Source organism: Erpetoichthys calabaricus, chromosome 6, assembly GCF_900747795.2.
Source record: "Erpetoichthys calabaricus chromosome 6, fErpCal1.3, whole genome shotgun sequence".
NCBI lineage: Eukaryota > Metazoa > Chordata > Cladistia > Polypteriformes > Polypteridae > Erpetoichthys > Erpetoichthys calabaricus.
This window is the reverse complement of record NC_041399.2, coordinates 198,444,538-198,465,990: the sequence shown is the minus strand read 5'-3', so window position 1 is coordinate 198,465,990 and position 21,453 is coordinate 198,444,538. Positions and strand designations below refer to the sequence as shown.

General features: G+C 41.3%; 1 protein-coding gene across 1 annotated transcript in view; it reads left to right on the top strand.

Moving 5' to 3' along the window:
* Positions 1-21,453, top strand: part of sspo (SCO-spondin) — a 417,885-nt gene that overhangs the window by 334,606 nt on the left and 61,826 nt on the right. Inside the window, exons 92-95 of the mRNA XM_051928802.1 lie at positions 762-886; positions 9,691-9,830; positions 12,783-12,829; positions 19,736-20,011. Of these exons, the coding sequence (XP_051784762.1) occupies positions 762-886; positions 9,691-9,830; positions 12,783-12,829; positions 19,736-20,011 (588 nt within the window). The remainder of the gene's footprint in view (positions 1-761; positions 887-9,690; positions 9,831-12,782; positions 12,830-19,735; positions 20,012-21,453) is intronic.

Here is a 21,453-nt window from a genome sequence, read left to right as displayed (position 1 = left end):
GTAGCACCTGGGTTCACTTCCCTGATCCTCCGTGTGTGGAGTTTGCATGTTCTCCCCGTGTCTGCGTGGGTTTCCTCCCACAGTCCAAAGACATGCAGGTTAGGTGTATTGGCGATCCTAAATTGTGCTTGGTGTGTGTGCGTGTGGGCTGACGCCCTGCCCGGGTTTTGCTCCTGCCTCGTGCCCTGTGTTGTCTGGGATTGGATCCAGCAGACCCCTTTGACCCTGTGTTAGGATATAGCGGGTTGGAAAATGACTGATTAACATTGTCATTCATTTTCAGATATTTTAAATATATTTCTAGACATCTTAAAATGCATTCTGAGGTGTCTCTGAATGTTAATTCAGTTTGCTTTAGACATTCTTACTTGGAAGTCCAACCAGTATGTAACACATGAAACTTAAACATAAAACACTTGGGCAAAACCAAAGCATGCCTGTACAGCTGTAAGTTCTGTATATCCAACAAAAGCAAATCTGATTGGCCTGACACTGCCTGAGAAAACCAACAAACGAGTTGATAAACTGCTTTGTTGTTTGTGTGCCTCCAGGGAGTCATGGGAAGAGGTAGGCCAGGCCTGTCCTTTGTTAACTGCATCACCAGGCGAGTTAATAACATTGTGCCTCCTATCAGGAAAAGATGAAGAAGATGAATTTCAGTGCTTGTAGTCAAATGATGATTATAATGATGACGATGGCACAGGACACCACACACTGTCATGATTGCTTCTCTATTCTAATCCACCATTTATGTCTTTCAGTCTGCAGCCCTCCTTTTCAGTTCATGAAGTGTGGCTCCCCCTGTGACAAGCTGTGTTCAACCACAGGACAAGGCGGCGGATGCAAAAACCATTCGGAGTGTGTGCCGGGCTGCTACTGTCCTGAGGTGTGTATGGCCACTTGAGATGCTACTCAACATTTCCGGGGATGCTGGTGTCTCATAGCAGCTCCACGACCTGTTCAGGTGACAACTCAGTTAAAGTCAAAAGACTTTAAGAGAGCATTACTAAGCAGCCAAGGGAAAAAACAATTGCCCTGCTGACATTTAACAAATTTACTAGCTGTTTTTCGTTTTTTTTTTTTTGTTTTTACAGTTGGCCTCTTTCAATATTCTCCCTACAATGGATGTTGCTCAAGTTTTAGAATCTTTGTTAAGCAAATGGCTGTGATTGACACTGAGCCAAGAGAGTGATTGTTACAAAATGATTTACTGGTCACTAACAGTCTTGTTTGAAAAAAGCTGGTCGACTTGGAGTGACACTGCTTTCTGTTAAGACCTCATTTTAGTTGTGTGGTCAGCTAGGTCACATCTTTCCTATTCGGCCTTTTGGCTTTAAGGTCATTGGCGTAGCCCAAACGTGTCACTCTGCAATGTAAACTGAAGGTGTCAAGCTGGCTGAGTGCTACTTCTCTCTGACTCATGGCCTATTGAGAGGACATTGAGCCCAGAAAGACGCCAAAGTGAATAAAAACAAATGTGTGTTTTATTTAGATTAGATTTGATTACATTAGATTACAGTGATCCCTCCTCCATCGCGGGGGTTGCGTTCCAGAGCTCCCCACGATAGGTGAAAATAGTAACAACCATTTGTTTATATGGTTATTTTTATATTGTCACATTTGGGTCACAGATTTGCACACAAACACAAGAGGTTGTAGAGAGACAGGAACGTTATTCAAACACTGCAAACAAACATTTGTCTCTTTTTCAAAAGTTTAAACTGTGCTCCATGACAAGACAGAGATGACAGTTCCATCTCACAATTGAAAGAATGCAAACATATCTTCCTGTTCAAAGGAGTGCGCGTCAGGAGCAGAGAATGTCACAGAGAGAGAGAGAGAGAAAAGCAAACAATCAAAAATCAATAGGCGCTCTTTGGGCTTTTAAGTATGAATGTCAGAGAGAGAGAGAAAGCAAACAATCAAAAACCGATTGGTGCTGTTCGAACTTTTAAGTATGCGAAGCACCGTGCGGGAAGCATATCGCGCAACAAAGTAACAAGTAAGCCCAGCAAGGAAGGGAGCAATGCGAAGGTAATCTTCCAGCATTTTTGAGGAGCGTCCGTATCCTCTAGGGATGCGAACAGTCCCCCTGCTCACAATATATTTGAGGAGTTTTATTTAATACATAATATGTGCTCTGATTGGGTAGCTTCTCAGCCATCTGCCAATAGCGTCCCTTGTATGAAATCAACTGGGCAAACCAACTGAGGAAGCATGTACCAGAAGTAAAAAGACCCATTGTCCACTGAACCCCACGAACCAGCATAAAATCCGTGATATATATTTAAATATGCTTACATATAAAATCCGCGATAGAGTGAAGCAGCAAAAGTCGAAGCGCGATACAGCGAGGGATTACTGTATACAGTGGAACTTCGGTTCACAACCATAATTCGTTCCAAAACTCTGGTCGTAAACCGATTTGTTCATGAACCGAAGCAATTTCCCCAATACGATTGATTGTATGTAAATACAATTAATCCGTTCCAGACCATACGAACTGTATGTAAATATATATTTTTTTAAGTTTTTAAGCACAAATATAGTTAATTAAACCATAGAATGCACAGCGTAATAGTAAACTAAATGTAAAAACATTGAATAACACTGAGAAAACCTTGAACAACAGAAAAAACTAACACTGCAATAGTTTGTACTATAGTGCTAGGAACTGCTGGCTAAAAACACTTTTTTTTTAATGAGTTTTAAGCACAGGGAAAAGAACGAACATTTGAAAAAATCCATAATTTAATAAACCACCAAGAAAAGTAACATTGCAGCAATGCACGCTACAAACCGATCACTGTAAACAGAAGTGAAAACAAAATCATGCCCAGTGCATTCTTTAACTGCCTTCCTACCAGCGTTCAGCCCCATCTCTCTCGCGCTGCCTGTGTGTGTGCGCTCGTCTCTCTCGCGCTGCCGGTGTGTATGTGTGTCACGCCCTCTCGCTCTCTCTCTCTTGCTCGCTGCACAGGAAATGCACAGATAGAGACTGAACATCTACAAACCAAAAGGGAAACTGGCTTGTTCGTATACCAAGTGTGTGGTCGTGAACCGAGGCAAAAGTTTGGCAAACCTTTTGGTCGTAAACCGATTTGTACGTGTACCGAGACGTTCGTGAACCGAGGTTCCACTGTACTTTATTTATAATGCCTCACAGTTAGGAGACCTGGGTTCGTTTCCCGGGTCCTCCCTGCGTGGAGTTTGCATGTTCTCCCCATGTCTGCGTGGGTTTCCTCCGGGTGCTCCGGTTTCCTCCCACAGTCCAAAGACATACAGGTTAGGTGGATTGGCGACTCAAAATTGGCCCTAGTGTGTGCTTGGTGTGTGGGTGTGTTTGTGTGTGTCCTGCGGTGGGTTGGCACCCTGCCCAGGATTGTTTCCTGCCTTGTGCCCTGTGTTGGCTGGGATTGGCTCCGGCAGACCCCCGTGACCCTGTGTTCGGATTCAGCGGGTTGGAAAATGGATGGATGGATGGATGGATGGATAATTATAACAATAAAGAGGGTCTAAAGAAGAAACTTAAAATATCAAGTAGAAAACTGTATAGCTGTCAGCCCTTACTAAGAGATTTAGTGGACACATGCAAAAACAACCAAACGTTTCACTGGATTTAAATGTCTTATTACAGGGGTTCTCATATTCAGTCCTGGGGACCCACTGTGGCTTCAGGTTTTTCTTCCAGTCAGATTCATAATCAGTGACAACTGATAACACACTGATCTCATTTAATTAGCTGGTATTGTTTTTTTCTCTTCTCTTATTCTACATTCAGAAATGCACAGCAGTATGATTTTTACATTTATAAGACACTTAGAAATATTTCTACTTTTGCTACAGATTTAACTGCTTAACTCTCTTTTGTTGATTTCATTATATTTTTCTCTTTCTCTGTGCAGTTTGTTCCCTTTATTGCATCTTAATAATGACAATTAAAAATGAGCAGAGCAGACACCCAGGCAAACAACACTGAATCATGAAAGGCTGCAACTACTTTAGCGTCAGACTCACTAATTAGTAAATAATGGATCAATTAAACAATTAGAACACCTGGAAAGTAGAATGAAAATATTGTTAAAAAGTAAAAAATACATTATTCCTATATAACTGCTTAGTACAAGTCAAGTCAAGTTGGGGAGCATGCACTAGTACAGCACGTCACCGCACCCACTACACGTTGAAACAACTCAGGATCCCGGTTGGCAACCCCCCAGGCAGACACGTGGTCCAGTCCCACCCTCCAGAAGTGACCCTCTATCTGCCGCAGCCAGGTGTTACGTGGACGACCCCTTGGCCTGATCCAGTCACTCGAGTCCCTAACAATGAGGATCTTACGAGCTGGATCACCTTTGGGGAAACGCACCACATAGCCGTAGTGCCGTCAAACCAGCGGTACCCAAGGATCTTCCGGAGAGACCCAGTACCAAAGGAGTCCAGTCTTCGTCTCAGGTCACTGGATAGCGTCCTTGTCTCACAACCATATAGCAAGACAGGTAGCACCAGGACTCTAAAGACTTGGACCTAGTACATTTTAATCATTTTTTTTTACCAATTTAAGAATAGGACTGTCCATCTCTTGCATCAGTGGACTTTGTGATTTATTCATTTTATTGTATATGCGTGGAGGATTTTGGCAAGGAATGCAGTTTGTTTTGTGCCTTATTTATAGTTTGTTTATTTGAATGCTCATTTCTTTTGTGTGTATATGTATGTATATACATATATAATATATACACAGTATGTGTATGTGTGTAAACATACATATATATATATATAGGGGTGGGCAAAATTAGGTTTACAGTTGTGGGTATGTGAAACACAGTTTATTCTTCTATTATTATTTATTTATTAATTTTTGTATTACTTGTTTTCTTCTTATTATTATTATTATTAAAGTGTGCTTGAGTGTAGCAAGCATAACCTGCATGTCTTTTTCCATACGAACAACTGTAAACCTACTTTTGCCCATGTGTATATATAAATATATATACTGTATACACATGGTAAAGGCCAGCCCTGACACAGACAGACGTAGTTCAAAGCACATAGGGCTTTTATTTTTTCAGAAACACAGTCCCAAACACAAGCACAATAACCAAAACACAATTCTTTCTCCTTTTCTTTCTCTTTTCTCATTCTTTCTCCTCCTCCTCCCAACTCTGGCTCTTGGAGTAGTGGCTGCTGGCTCCTTTTATAAGGCACCCTGAATCGCTCCAGGTGCTTGATGACCTATTTCTGGTAGCACTTCCGGGTGTGAGCTGCTCATAAGGGCTCAGCAGCAGCTACAGCACCCCCTGGCGGCACCCACGGATCCCAACAGGGTTGCACCAAGCTCCAACTCCCATGAAGCCCTGTGGGAGTCCTAGGCACTGCTGCAACCCAGGGGGGCTGCCATTTAGTGCTCCGGGGGAGGTAATGCTCTGGATGGGCTGGCTCCCCCGGTCCCCCGGTCCTCCCCGGGCCCCGGCTGTCTGCCACTATATATATATATATATATATATATATATATATATATATATATATATATATTGTGAGAAAGGTGCTATATAGCGCCTGACCCGGCACAGACTGACACAGAGGCATGTGTAAAAACACAACAAGACTTTTATTTTTCTTCAGCTGGAGGGCACGTCTTCCCCGTGAAACCTCCAGCCACAACACAGTCCCAAAAGCACTTAACTCCAAAACACACAACTCTCCACCTCGGCACCACCACTCCTCCCCAGGCAACCTCGTCCTCTTCCTCCCGATTCTGGCTCTCCAAATGGAGTGAGGCAGCCCCTTTTATCCTGTCCCGGATGTGATCCAGGTGCCTGATGATGGACTTCTGGCAGCACACCACAGTGTGGCGGAAGTGCTGCCCTTGCACCTGGAAGCACTCCTGGCATAAACCATCCCTGGTCTGTCAGCACTTCCTGGTGTCCGGATCAAGGACCGGCCGGGTACCCAGGGAAAAGAAGTGTCACTCTCCTGGTTCCTCCTTCCTCCAGGCATCCCGGCGGGTCAGGGTTCCTGGCCGTCTATCACAATATACATACATACTGCATATGTGTGTGTGTGTGTTTTGTTTCATGTTTTTTGCTTTATTTAATATACACTGGTTCCTCGTACTTTGAACTTCATTTGTTTCCGGAGACTGTTTAAACTCTGAATTGTTTGAAGTCCAAATCAGTTTTCCCTATTAGAAATAATGGAAAGTGAGCTAATCCATTCGCCGACCCTAAACAATACCCATTTTGATAAATGTAAAAAGCAAATACACATAATATAAGGTAAAAATAATACAATTAAATGTCTTAAATAATAACTTAAAACATGAAAACAATAAATAAAATACATAAATACTGTATAGGAAAATGAAAATTGGATTTACTGTCCCTTAGTGAGGAGTGCTGATGTAGCATGTGGCTGGTGGAGAGGAAGAGAAAGGTTACTGTTTGGAAGGGGAGTCACCTTCTATATTTTTCACAATAAGTTCCTTTTTCATCTCAATCATCAATACTACAACCTTCCTCTTGCGCTTCATTGTTTCCACACTCTTTTTGAATGTCATGTTTAATAGATTTAATAGCTTAGATTTATATTGGGTCTGAGCATTGCAATGACTCATTTGAGCGACCTGTTACACACCTTAATCACTGCCTATAACTGATAATACAAACATATACTGTAGACAGGTGCTGCTTTTTTTGTGCGAGATTGCACATAATGTGGTGCTGTTTACTTAGATTGTTTGTATTACCTCTTCATTGGTGTTTAGTGCTCATCGTCGCAGATTACCTTTTCAACTTTCCATGCATAACCAAGCACACTTTTAAAGATACTGGTTCATTAATGGCACTTTATAGTTCCTAACTTGTTTGTGTGGTTCTTTGTTAAACCTTTAATTGATAAAGCACCATTTCATTCTGGGCAAATATTCTATGCATATGAATTTGGTCCTTTGTGTTTTGAAAAACTTCCTCATATGCGAAACAAAAAAAAATCTTTAATGTATGGTAGGCTAAATAGCAGGACTGATTAAGAAAACCTGAATTTAGCCTGTTAACGATAGATAGATAGATAGATAGATAGATAGATAGATAGATAGATAGATAGATAGATAGATAGATAGATAGATAGATAGATAGATAGATAGATAGATAGATAGATAGATAGATAGATAGATAGATAGATAGATAGATAGATACTTTATTAATCCCAAGGGGAAATTCACATTCTCCAGCAGCAGCATACTGATACAATAAACAATATTAAATTAAAGATTGATAATAATGCAGGTAAAAAACAGACAATAACTTTGTATAATGTTAAATGTTAACGTTTACCCCCCAGGGTGGAATTGAAGAGTCGCATAGTGTGGGGGAGGAACGATGACACTGTTTAGTGGATGTAGTGGATTCTCCATAATTAATAGGAGCCTGCTGAGCGCCCGTCACTCTGCCACGGATGTCAAACTGTCCAGCTCCGTGCCTACAATAGAGCCTGCCTTCCTCACCAGTTTGTCCAGGCGTGAGGCGTCTTTCTTCTTTATGCTGCCTCCCCAGCACACCACCGCATAGAAGAGGACGCTCACCACAACCGTCTGATAGAACATCTGCAGCATCTTATTGCAGATGTTGAAGGACGCCAGTCTTCTAAGGAAGTATAGTCGGCTCTGTCCTTTCTTACACAGAGCATCAGTATTGGCAGTCCAGTCTAATTTATCATCCAGCTGCACTCCCAGATATTTATAGGTCTGCACCATCTGCACACAGTCACCTCTGATAATCACGTTGTCCATGAGGGGTCTGGGCCTCCTAAAATCCACCACCAGCTCCTTGGTTTTGCTGGTGTTCAGGTGTAGGTGGTTTGAGTCGCACCATTTAACAAAGTCATTGATTAGGTTCCTATACTCCTCCTCCAGCCCACTCCTGATGCAGCCCATGATAGCAGTGTTGTCAGCGAACTTTTGCACGTGGCAGGACTCCTTGTAAGGTAGTCAATGTAAGGTTTTCAGTGTAAGGTCCTTTTAAAATCACGAGCCACTGGTATTTCACAATTCTGTTACAATCTGTTCATGGTTATTTACTGTATGGAGCCTTTATGGATCTAAATAAATAAAAGTTCTTTCTGGAACTTTCATGTGGATGGGTCTTTTGGGAGCCGTAAATGGTTCCTGTAGGACATTGCTCTGAAGAACCTTACTGGCACCTGTATTTTTAAGAAAGCAGGTACAGTTTTGCTGCCTTCTGACTCCTTCATTGGTTTCAAAGTATGAATATCTGTAACACCTTAGTACTAGGGTGTTGTACCGTGTTAGCCATCATGAATGTAGAGAAAAGCCAAGCAAAATGACTCCTTTTATTGGCTAACTAAAAAGATTACAATATGCAAGCTTTCGAGGCAACTCAGGCCCCTTCTTCAGGCGAGATGTAATCAACACCTTAGTAAAGCCAGAAATTAGGCAATGCAATGCCACCCTCTATGTTAGGTTGTTGCAGTGTTCCTTTTAATTTGTGACCTTTTTGTGTCCTACATGAACAAAATTACAAATGAATCTATCTTTGTAAAATAGTGTTTGTTAATGTATATGGGGATACTTTACTAAGCACTGTTGTAAGTCGCTCTGGATAAGAGCGTCTGCTAAATAATGTAAATGTAAATGTAAATGTAAATACTTTAGAAGAGAAATAAGTGACTTGGAAGCATATTCAATTTAACAATTGTAACAAAGGCGCTATATATGCGCCAACCCAACACAGACTGACACTGGAGGCACGTATAAAAGCAAATAAACCTTTATTTTTCTTCACCTGTGGGGCATGTCTTCCCCGTGTCTCACAGGCAGTACACAGTCCCAAAAGCACATTACTCTCTTTACCACCACTCCTCCCGGCAAGCGTTGTCCTCCTCCTCTCGACACTGGCTCCCAGAGTGGTGGCTGGTGGCTCCTTTTATAGCTCACTCGGAAGTGCTTCAGGTGCTTGACCACCTGCCTCCGATTGCACCTCCGGGTGTGGCTGAACTACGGCCCAGACAGGCCCAGGAACCCCTGCAGCGCCTCCTGGTGGCCACCCCGGATCCCAACAGGGCTATGGAGAACTCCATCTCCCATGGAGCCCTGCGGGTATCTGAGGCACCTCAGTCACCCAGGGGGGCTGCCACTATGTGGTCCGGGGGAGGTACTGCACAGCCTATGCATGCTCCCCTGGAACATACAGAGAAGGGGCGTCCTGGCTGGACATTTGCCCTGGCCATCCGTCACACAATATTAACTGCCCCCAGGTAAGCTTAAAAACATCATACTGAAGAAATGAAATCTGAACACATCTTTAATTTTTCTTGTGACCGTACCTTCTCCTGTAGGTATTTTAACTATTGAAAGATTTAATTTAGTATGACATGCAACAGGAATGATTGGGGGATGTATGCTCTTATTAAAATTAATTTTGAACCCCAACATTTTGCAAGGATAATTAGGTTTTGAATGTTAATCTTGACACAGGACTATTCCAAGGTTGTTTTTTGCTTCGTGTCTCAAATGAATGAGATCAAATGCATTCAGAAAATGAACAGTAGGTGTTAACAACATGAGTGATAAATGTGCCAGACCTTTACAGCTTGGAAAAACTCAGTCAGATATAGAAGAGTTTTGCTGATGATTTTAATGTTTATGTTCATCTGCCGACTTTATGTTTGCAGGGTCTTCTGGAACAGAATGGAACATGTGTTCCTGCTGAGCACTGTGGGTGTCTTCATCTGTTACATCCAGAAAATGATGGGCCCCCTGTTGCTGTGACCATTCCTCCAGGGGAGATGGTGGTGTCTGGATGTAAAGCTTGGTGAGTCTGTTGCGGTATCCATTTGTAGAAGTATTATTGCACTTACTGTCTCCTTGAAAAATTCAGGCCACACTATGAGCAGAGCCAGTCTTCTTGAGATACTTTTTTCATTTTCTCCCCTCTGCTTAAAATGATTATTTATGATAGACTAGACCTCTATACGGCATCTTTAAAGTGACTTCCGAAGACGTCTGTCTGTGCTCACAGACCTTTAGAGGGGCACAGTGGACTCCATCCTCACTGACTGCGTAACTTCCTGGTACGACACCTACTCAGTTCTGAGTTTTACTGTGGAAGGGTCCTAGGGTGACCCTGTTCTCACTTTCAGACTCTTTACTACACAGACCTGAACAACTGTGTCCCAAATCCACGCTGTAGTCCTCAAATGTTTATAGCCTGGTATAAAACAAAACAAGCAGGAGAGAAGATTTACACTTTTATTCTTAAACTAGCTGTGGTACCCATCTAAGATGGGTTGAAATATAAATAATTAGCATAGGCCTCAGCCTTAAAGTTAGCAATGCACCATTCTGGTGGGTCTAGGCCAGGGGTACGCAACGTCGGTCCTGGAGTGCCACAGTATGTGCAGGTTTTTGTTCCAACCCAGTTCCTTAACGAGAACTCAATTATTGCTGATGAAGCACATATTGCTTAAGTGACATTTTAATGCTTCATTTTAGTGGTCTCGCTTGTTAAGGTTCTCCAACCTTAATTGCTTATTTCAATCTTAAACTGCTGCATTCAGTGTTTTAATTGCTCCTTATTAACAATAAGATGTAAAAGACAAAGCAGCCAGCAGTTCTCCAGCTAGCTTTTTTCCAATTACATCTGTGTGTGTTCATCATGCACGGTTTGAGTTAATAAAACACTTAATAGAAAAATGTGACAGACTGAAAATGATCTGTTTTAGGCTTCAAATCATTTGGATGATATCCTTGGAAAGGAAAAAAATCTACGATATAAAAGCCTTACATTGCACAGACTAACAAGCCATAAAATTAAATAAGGTCTGAGATTGGCAATGATTGGTTTCTAATTAAGCAATTGGGTTGAATGAAAACCTGTAGCCACTGCGGCTCACCAGGACCGACATTGCCTACCCCTGTTTTACATCTTATTGCTAATAAGGAGCAATTAAAACACTGAATGCAGCAGTTTAAGATTGAAATAAGCAATTAAGGTTGGAGAACCTTAACAAGCGAGACCACTAAAATGAAGCATTAAAATGTCACTTAAGCAATATGTGCTTCATCAGCAATAATTGAGTTCTCGTTACGGAACTGGGTTGGAACAAAAACCTGCACATACTGTGGCACTCCAGGACCGACGTTGCCTACCCCTGGTCTAGGCTACGTGTGTCGAACTCCAGTCCTGGAGGGCCGCAGTGGCCGTGGGTTTTTGTTCCAACCCAGTTGCTTAATTAGAAAACAATCCTTGCCAATAATTACATTTCATGGCTTGTTAGTGCTTTAACTCTGCTATGACAAGTCATTCTCATATCCGAGATTTTTTTTCCATTCTAAGGATATCATCCAAATACTTTGAAGTGTAAAACGGATGGGTAATTCTCAATCCTTCACTTTTTTCTCTTCTCTTTCCTTCCAAGTACTTAATTAAACCAAATAGTGCAGGATAAATACACATAGGCGTAAAGGGTAACAAGCAAAATGGATAACTGCTGGTTTCTTTTGTCATTTGCATCTTATTGCTAATAAGGAGCAATTAAAAACCGAGAATGCAGCTGTTTAAGACTTAAATAAGTAATAAGGGTTCAAAATCTTAATGAGGGAGATAACTAAAATGAAGTGTTACTTGAGCAATAAGTACTTGTTATTAAGCAATTGGGTTGGAATAAAAACCTGCAGCCACTGCGGCCCTCTAGGAATGACTTTGCCCACCCCTGGTCTATGGCTATGAGTGTCAAACTCCAGTCCTGGAGGGCCGCAGTGGCTGCAGATTTTCATTCTAACCTTCTTCTTCATTAGTGAGCTGTTTTTGCTGCTAATTAACTTTTTTTGCCTTAGTTTTAATTAACTTGACTCAGGCCCCTTAGTTGTTTCTTTTTCCATAATTAGCAGCCAAACAATAATGAGACTCAAAACAAGCTACCACATAACCAGCTCCCCTGTGCCCATCACACAATATCTGAAAATAAAGAAAGGTGAAGATCTCAGTAAGGCTGATCTCTCAGGTCACCATAACAGTTTGATGATGTTCTTAGCAAAAACAGAAAAATCAACAGTTTTGGAAATGTCTGCTGTGGCAGAATGAGAGCAGCAACAGGCCATGAAATTAAATAACGAGTTTAATTAAGAGCAAGAATCGGCTTCTCATTAAGAGATTGGTTGGAGTTTAAAATCCCAGTTTAGCTGGTCATCTGTCGGCTTGTTTCACGTCTCATTTCTGTTTGGCTGCCATTTAATGAAGAAAGGAAGTAACTCAGAAGACTGAATCCTTAAAAACATGGCTATTAAAATGAAGGGAAAAGAAGTTAATTAGCAGTGAAAACTGGTCACTGATTAGGAAAAGGGTTAGAATGAAAACCTGCAGCCACTGTGGCCCTCCAGGACTGGAGTTTGATACCCCTGGAGGTGGTTGGACACTGGAAGTGACATCTGTGGTGGAAAAGCCATCAATCTTCTGGTCTGCAGAGGGAAAAGAAGAGAAGGTGTTATCACACAGCACCAGCCTCTGGAGTGGCAGATAATTACCATCACCAGAACCTTTAAAGAGTTCCCAATGAGCTCGCACGTGACAAAGAAAACTAACACTTACATGATGTTGACAGATTGTTTCTCATTAATAGATTACTTTCACAGGTAGAAGTACTCCGTTGCTTTATTTTATGCTAGACGCAGCCTCTATGTCTGTCTGCAGAAAGTTGTGTTAGCTTGTTTGAATTTGATATTTAAAGGTAAACTGATCCATTTACGTTTTTTATTCCCTGCACAGCACGTGTGATGATGGGCAAATGATTTGCAGTAACGAAGACTGTGAAGGTAAGAGTTTGACTTCCCCATAAATAATTGGTCTATGCAGTGCATCTTAGCTTTGAGTAATTGCTAACTGTAAACTTCTCACATCCATGAGGGTTTGTGCAATGCGCTCTCTAAAGCAGCGTTTCCTTAACTTTTTGGACTGCGGAGCCCTATACAAACAAAAAATAAAATTTGATCTGCAGAATCCCTATGAAAATTAAAGTAAATAAATAATAGGAAATGACAAAACAATCAGTTACGTGAACATATGTTAATAAATAACATATTTATAAATATATCCATATACAGTACTGATTTATGCAAAAAGATGTACCGTATATACTCGCGGAGAAGTCGGGACTTGATTTTACCGTATAATTTCTGGTATTTTATAATGTCGGTCATATAAGTCGAATGCAGAAAACTCGCGCTATTGGTCCAAGAGATTATGACATGCTAACGCCCCCCTGAGAGAGTAACCACGGAGCACATGGCCTTTTTTTCTATGTGGGTGCAGCAGCGTGTGCTCCTAACCTCTCAATCTCTCTCTCTCTGTTGTGCCTACGTGACCACACGGTAAGACCCAAACTATTCCAAAGTGACTTTTGCACTGATTTGTGTTTTTCGTATCTCACACCCTCATACGCCATTATCATAAGAGTATCCCTTATCTACGATGGAACGTTCGATCCGAAGAAAATATGAAGCTGGTTTTAAATTAAAAGTCGTTGAAGTAGCGAAAGAAATTGGTGACTGTGCTGCTGCAACAAAATTAGATGCGTCTGAGAAACTGATGAGAGATTGGAAGAGGCAAAAAAAAAATGAAGTGTCACATTTTTGAACAGGTGTATAAGTCGGGGTCTGATTTTATGATCAATTTTTTGGGTTTCAAGACCCGACTTTTACGTGAGTATTTACGGTAATGATAAAAATTGTTTCAGGCAAGAATAATGTAAACCAGAAGGATGTGCTGCCATTGTATGACACAAATCATCAAAATTTGATGCAAGGTCTGTTAATTGTAGCCTTAAGATGGGCGTCATATATTGCCTATTTTAATATTTTGTTTTTGTTACAGTCTACTTCCACATAAACATTATAAGATAAAACACAAGAGAGAAATAAATAGTTGAGGTTCCATGAAGCAGAACCCCTGCATAATTTTGACAAAAAAAGGGAATTGCAAAATAAATGCAACGTCTTTCCAGACACGAGTCATCAGTTAGACTGACTCAAGATGGCGATGGAACACCTTAAGAGGAAGCCAAGCCGGAATAGGCAGGTCCAACAGACCGTGACCCGACAGTGACGTCACTGTTTCTGGCGGCCATCTAAAGTGCAAGTGAGAGAGATGGAGAAGCATTAGGCAAAAGTACCAACCCTTGACTTAAGGTGGAATTACTATTAAATAACCCCTCAAGTTGTCTACCAAGCACACGTGTGTGAAAGAATGTAAAAGGGAACAGGAGCCTTAAGTTAGATGATGGTAGCCACTTATGTATGAAAGTTCCAGAAGCACAAGAACATCATAACAATTACTTATCAGTACTCTAACAAACATTACAGGCGTACTCTAAATTGAAATTGAATGAACACTGCTTACTTAGAAAGCTAACTAACATAACTATAACTAGTGAAAATGACACTTGAAGTGCAAAAATGTGGTGCCTCGTACTTTGAACGTAATTCATTTCAGGAGACCATTTGAACTCTGAATTGTTCGAAATCCAAATCAGTTTTGGCCATTAGAAATAATGGGAAGTGAATTAATACATTCCCACCCTAAACAATACCCATTTCGATAAACTTAAACAGCAAATACACATAATTTAAGTTAAAAATAACACAATTAAATGCCTATAAATAATAAAACATGAAAACAATAAGCAAAATACATAAATGTTGTATAATAAAATGAAATCTATGGCGGTGCATATAGATGCAGCGACTCGGTGCTCTTCCTTTCGGCGCTTTGTTTGCTGTTCGTCATAATGACATTCTACTGGGTGAATAACGCCTACAGCCAACACAATCTCATAAAAATAAGTCTATGCAGTAAGCGCACTGTAACAGCTTTTTCCCCTTCCACAAAAAGTTCAAACTCCAGATCATATTTCTTTCGAATTTATCATTCTGGAACGTTCGAAGTTAGAATCGTTCAAAGTACAAGACATCACTGCATTTACAAATTAACATGTACATCTCAATAAATTTAAAATTTTATTCAGAATCTGATTCAAGCTTTGTGCATAACAATGCCTAACAGTGCGTAAAGATGAGTTTCATTCACAGTACATTCACGGCAGCTTACACAAAGCTGTGACATGTAGCAGAAATGAACAATCATAGGCATCTATAAATCCTCAGGTATCCAGGGGTAATGAGCCTTTCACTGTATGTGACTCAACGCAGGTGGGATATTTGATAAAAGCAAACCAACTCAGCTGTGGTATGCTCCTTGCCTTGGGCAATACGTGTACAGATCATATACAGTATTTTAATATTGTGAGAGAGCAGACAACATGGAAACTTATAATGTATTTGAAAGAAGGCACCTTTAGGTATATAAAAATACCCTTATTGCTTTTTATTAACTTGTGGGTTTATGGCATCGTACACAAATAACTTTAAAATATGGCGGTGTCCCGTTGGAAAGACGCCTTGTGCATACAGTCATATGAAAAAGTTTGGGAACCCCTCTTAATTCTTTGGATTTTTGTTTATCGTTGGCTGAGCTTTCAAAGTAGCAACTTCCTTTTAATGTATGACATGCCTTATGGAAACAGTAGTATTTCAGCAGTGACATTAAGTTTATTGGATTTACAGAAAATATGCAATATGCATCATAAGAAAATTAGACTGGTGCATAAATTTGGGCACCCCAACAGAGATATGACATCAATACTTAGTCAAGCCTCCTTTTGCAAATATAACAGCATCTAGACGCTGTCCTCCTATAGCCTTTGATGAGTGTCTGGATTCTGGATGGAGGTATTTTTGACCATTCTTCCATACAAAATCTCTCCAGTTCAGTTAAATTTGATGGCTGCCAAGCATGGACAGCCTGCTTCAAATCATTCCATAGATTTTTGATGATATTCAAGTCAGGGGACTGTGACGGCCATTCCAGAACATTGTACTTCTCCCTCTCACGAATGCCTTTGTAGATTTCGAACTGTGTTTTGGGTCATTGTCTTGTTGGAGTATCCAACCCCTGTGTAACTTCAACTTTGTGACTGATGCTTGAACATTATCCTGAAGAATTTGTTGATATCGGGTTGAATTCATCCGACCCTCGACTTTAACAAGGGCCCCAGTCCCTGAACTAGCCACACAGCCCCACAGCATGATGGAACCTCCACCAAATTTGACAGTAGGTAGCAGGTGCTTTTCTTGGAATGCTGTGTTCTTCTTCTGCCATGCAAAGCGCTTTTTGTTATGACCAAATAGCTCAATTTTTGTCTCATCAGTCCAAAGCACTTTGTTCCAAAATGAATCTGGCTTGTCTAAATGAGCATTTACATACAACAAGTGACTCTGTTTGTGGCGTGAGTGCAGAAAGGGCTTCTTTCTCATCACCCTGCCATACAGATGTTCTTTGTGAAAATTGCGCTGAATTGTAGAACGATGTACAGTAATCCATCCTCGATCACGGGGGTTGCGTTCCAGAACCCCCCCGCGAAAGGTGAAAATCCACGAAGTAAAAACCATATGGTTATATGGTTATTTTTCTATATTTTAAGCCCTTATAAACTCTTCCATACTATTATAAACATTTCCCGCACAATTATACAGCATAAACCCTTTGTATTCTCTTAGATATTAGGTAAGATTCGTTGAAATGATGTATGTAAACACACTGTTTATATACAGTAAAACCTATATATTATTTTAAAGATATCGAGCATCTCCGATATCACATATGTTACAGCCATTACGACAGACAGGCCACCAGCAATAAATACGTACAATGCAAGAAAAATTGTATACAGTAAAATGTGTGTATAGTGACACTAAACTATGTACATGTAATAAGTACTGTACGTAGAAAATGAATTATGGTTACTCACCAACAATGACGCGACGACTTGTCCGATAATGATGAGTTTAATTTTACTGCACAACAAAGGAGAGCGTTACAGCTCTTCTAAAGGAGCCTCTTCAGGCGACTGTGTAGCACTGCCGTTGTTCTTCTTCCAGCACTCTTCAATCCAAATCCCTAAAACAGATTCCATCCAGACTACTGCCTTATCACATCCACTTACAACTCGGTTAGCGAACTGGTTAAAGGACACTGTGGCCGTAGGTCTTATATGCTTTTCCTCCTTTTTAAATAAAAAGAATTGTGGACTCATTGATGCCGTAATGGCGTCTTACAGCGGTGTAGCTGTTCCCTGCCTTCAACATATCCAAAACTTTTACATTTTCGGCAATCGTTAGCATCTTCCGTTTGCGCTTGGGCACGGGCCCTGAAGCAGTAGCAGGAGCAGATCATTTTGGAGCCATAACGAAGGGCATGACTATGCACAAAGATAAACAAAAAAGAGCACAAAAGTTAACTCTTTACACAGTGAAACACGTTGATGCTGAATGAGCAAGACAAGACTTCCTGGTTAACGCAGTGGAATTGAATTCGGTGCTCCGTCACTAAGGCAATCAACACACTGGAACTTAACTGCGTGCTCTGATTGGGTAGCTTCTCAGCCATCACCCAATAGCGTCCCTTGTATGAAATCAACTGGGCAAACCAACTGAGGATGCATGTACCAGAAGTAAAAAGACCCATTGTCCGCAGAAACCCGCGAAGCAGCGAAAAATCCGCGTTATATATTTAGATATGCTTACATATAAAATCCGCGATAGAGTGAAGCCGCGAAAGTCGAAGCGCGATACAGCGAGGGACAGATACTGTACAGATACACCATCTGCAGCAAGATGTTCTTGTAGGTCTTTGGAGGTGATCTGTGGGTTATCTGTCACCATTCTCACAATCCTGTGCATATGCCGCTCCTGTATTTTTCTTGGCCTGCCAGACCTGCTGGGTTTAACAGCAACTGTGCCTGTGGCCTTCCATTTCCTGATTCCATTCCTTACAGTTGAAACTGACAGTTTAAACTTCTGAGATAGCTTTTTGTAGCCTTCCCCTAAACCAGGAGACTGAACAATCTTTGTTTTCAAATCTTTTGTGAGTTGCTTTGAGGATCCCATGCTGTCACTCTTCAGAGGAGAGTCAAAGGGAAGCACAACTTGCAACTGACCACCTTAAATCCCTTTATATCTCATGATGGGACACACCTGTCTATGAAGTTCAAGGTTTAACGAGCTCATCCAACCAATTTGGTGTTGTAAGTACTCAGCACTGAGCAGTGACAGGCATTCAAATCAGCAAAATTACAAGGGGACCCACATTTGTGCAAAGCCAGTGTTTCACATTTGCTTTAATTTCATACAACTAAATACTGCATCGCTAAAAATCTTTGTTCGGAAAACACTGCAGTACTCAAATGTTCCTAGGAAATAAAAGACATACCACTGTTATCTTTTTTGTTGAAATTAGAGTCAATTATTATGCAGGCTGAGAGGGGGTCCCAAACTTTTTCATATGACTGTAAGTGGTTAAGCAAATTACATCAAAATTTAGATGGTTGCAGTGCACATTGGGTATACATAAGCAACTCGGTCACAATGCTATTAACAGTCTCTACCACTTTGTGTGATGAGATGTGACAAAATTGGACTGGTTTGATTTTGTTGTAGTGAGTCGCAAGTTGGAATGGGCTTGTGTCTGCAAGAGTTAACAGCCAATAAGCATGCACCCGGAAACACCACACTCCCAGTGCTCACAAACACTTTGGAACAATGGTGGCTACAAGAAGATAAGGAGCATGAGTGCTCTGGACTGTAAAAAAATGAAGAAGTGGCTCATGGTGCACATATCTGTTCGATGGTTTGTGTTTTCTTCTAGCAGCATTCCTGTTTTTCTGGTGTACACCATGTTGGTTTGCTATTAAAATAAGATGACTTTGCGTTACTTGGGCAGTCCAATATGAGATTCGTAACACCGATGAAAAGTCATGAGAGAAATGAGCATTTCTTCACCCCAGTGATTCCTATTTACTCTGCTAGAAAATAAGATTAGAAACTGCCTCGATTCCATTTGAAATGCGCTCCATTTAGACATCACATCAAGTCCCACAGTGTGACAATGGCCTAACACACTTATACTACACATGTGGTGTTATTTTTTGGATAATTCGAGAAGGATGGAGAGTGGTGGGAAATGATTTTTACAGTGTGCAAAGTGTGATCCAACAGTTATGGCATTGCCTGCAGCATCATAGCAAGATGCAAGTTGCTGCAATACGCTTGCTGTCTTACTGATATCCTGTTCATCTAACTCACAGTTGTGCCACATTTCACTTGTAGGATTGTATTTCATTGATGACAGCAATGTATGTGTGGCTGGGGCTTTTGAAAAAATTCTTACACAGTGATCCAGTTCCCTATTTGTTATATTAGCTCGTTGTACATTTGTGACAAATTGACTTGCCCCTAATTTCAAAATGTTCAATCCATCCATCTATTATCCAACCCGCTATATCCTAACTACAGGGTCACGGGATTCTGCTGTAGCCAATCCCAATCCCAGCAAACCCCGGGCAGGGCACCCACTCTGTTTAAGATGATGTTAATTTAAATCAGCATGTTATTCACAAGTAACCATGGCCAACTGAGTCCTCAGATATACTAAAGACTCAATGTAGAATTTCAAAGATACACACTTGATTCCCAAACTTCTTTTAATTTGATTTAATGCTGATTTTTGATTACCCAAAATGTTTATAAATATTCTATCTTTTATTAGAAAGTGTAATGATAATACTTATGGACTCTGCCTCTTAATCTGTTTTTTTTTTGGGGGGACAGTATCTTTCAGTGAGTGGTCAGAGTGGGCAGCATGCTCCCCTTGTTTGCCCCGGATGGCTATTAGTCCCAAAACTGTGGCTCTGTTGGGCGGTCAGGTTAATGGTGACAGCAATGTTACAGAGCCTCTAGCAAACAGTGGCCATTACGTCTCTGTACAAAGAAGATATCGTACCTGTCTGGCCCAAGAGACTGGACTGCCAGTGTCCAGCAGTGACCATCAGTGCACTGGAGATGTGGAAGATGAGAGACTCTGTCCCGATTCAACGGTCTGCGAAGGTAAGCCATAAGGATGGTGTAACTGGTGGAAAGGAAATAGAATGAAGTGTGAAAGACACCTAATGCCTCACCACTGTGGACATAAAATTTATGTAGGATATAAATATATATACTGTGACTAAAATAGAGACAACAACAACAAAGGAATGTCGGGGCACCATCGGGTCACCTCTTTTAATAAGTTCATGGAATAAATCCAAATAGTTCCCCGGGCACAACAAGAAGGGCACTTCAGCACTTGTTCTTTGCAATGTGAAAGCAGGGCTTTATTAGGAGCTCCGTCCTCAAAAATGCCAAGTTGTATTCTGACGCCATTGTTTGAGTCACGTCTGCTTTTATGGCAGCTCCCCCTGAAGGGATGTGGAAGTCTGGGCTGAGTGTGGGGAACCCCTGGCAGCCTTGTCAGACTTTGGATCTGGGCTGAGCTAAAAGAGGAGACATCATTAGTGACAGCACCCTCTCATTTTCTGAGGTGGTGGTGCTTGCCTTGTCTGTGCTTGGAAGGTGGTCCCCAGACAAGCATCTATGACAACACACATACACACACACCCAATCAGGCTCATTAATTTCATGCATTCTATTATAAGTGCCGGACTGGACGAATGGGCATTCCAACTATGATCAAGGATGATTCTCTACCTGGCTGGATAGAACACCAGAATGGAGCAAATTACATTAAAATTTAGATGGTTGCAGTGCACATAGGGTATCCACAAGTGTAACCCGGCCAGAATGATACTTGGTGTATATCCCAGTTGGGATGCCCAGATCATGAATGAATGAGAGACAAATGGATATTTTGTATAGTTCGTCCCCCATCACGAAAGGTGGCAGTGCTCCACCAACGGGAGCCCATTCTAAATACCCACAGAGTTGCCTGAGAATTATAGTATGGAAGGGCAACCCTGTCAGGGTCCTTGTGTGCATCAGGAGGACACTGTGAAGAACAGACCTCCCTCTTTCAAGAAACATCTGGAATGCAATGCCATGACACTGGAAGTACTCGCAGGCCCTGCGTAAAAGGAGATGTCTCGCCTCAGGAGTCAGGACGAAGTTGGACAACGCTAATAGTAGAGACACAAAGAGAAGGAGGTGCTTTATTGGCTGTTGGTATGGTGCTGGGCCGATTTGTTATTATGATAAGGTACTGCTATTCATTAACCAACACTTTTTATTTGATCTGCGACTGAGTTGTGCCTGGTGTTTGGGCTTGGCGTGCCCCCTAGTGGCCACGGTATATATGTTGTGACCCTCATAAAGAACAGAAGGATAATAAATGATGTATAAAATAGGATGTTAATTGTAACTGATGAAGGTAGGTGAGAATTGCTGTCTGTATCTAAAGGACAGTGTGGGATATTAATGGACCTTCTGTGGGTCTGAATTTGATGAATTCTATCAAGTGGGCGCTGAGAAACAGATGGCACTAGATTGTAAGAGTA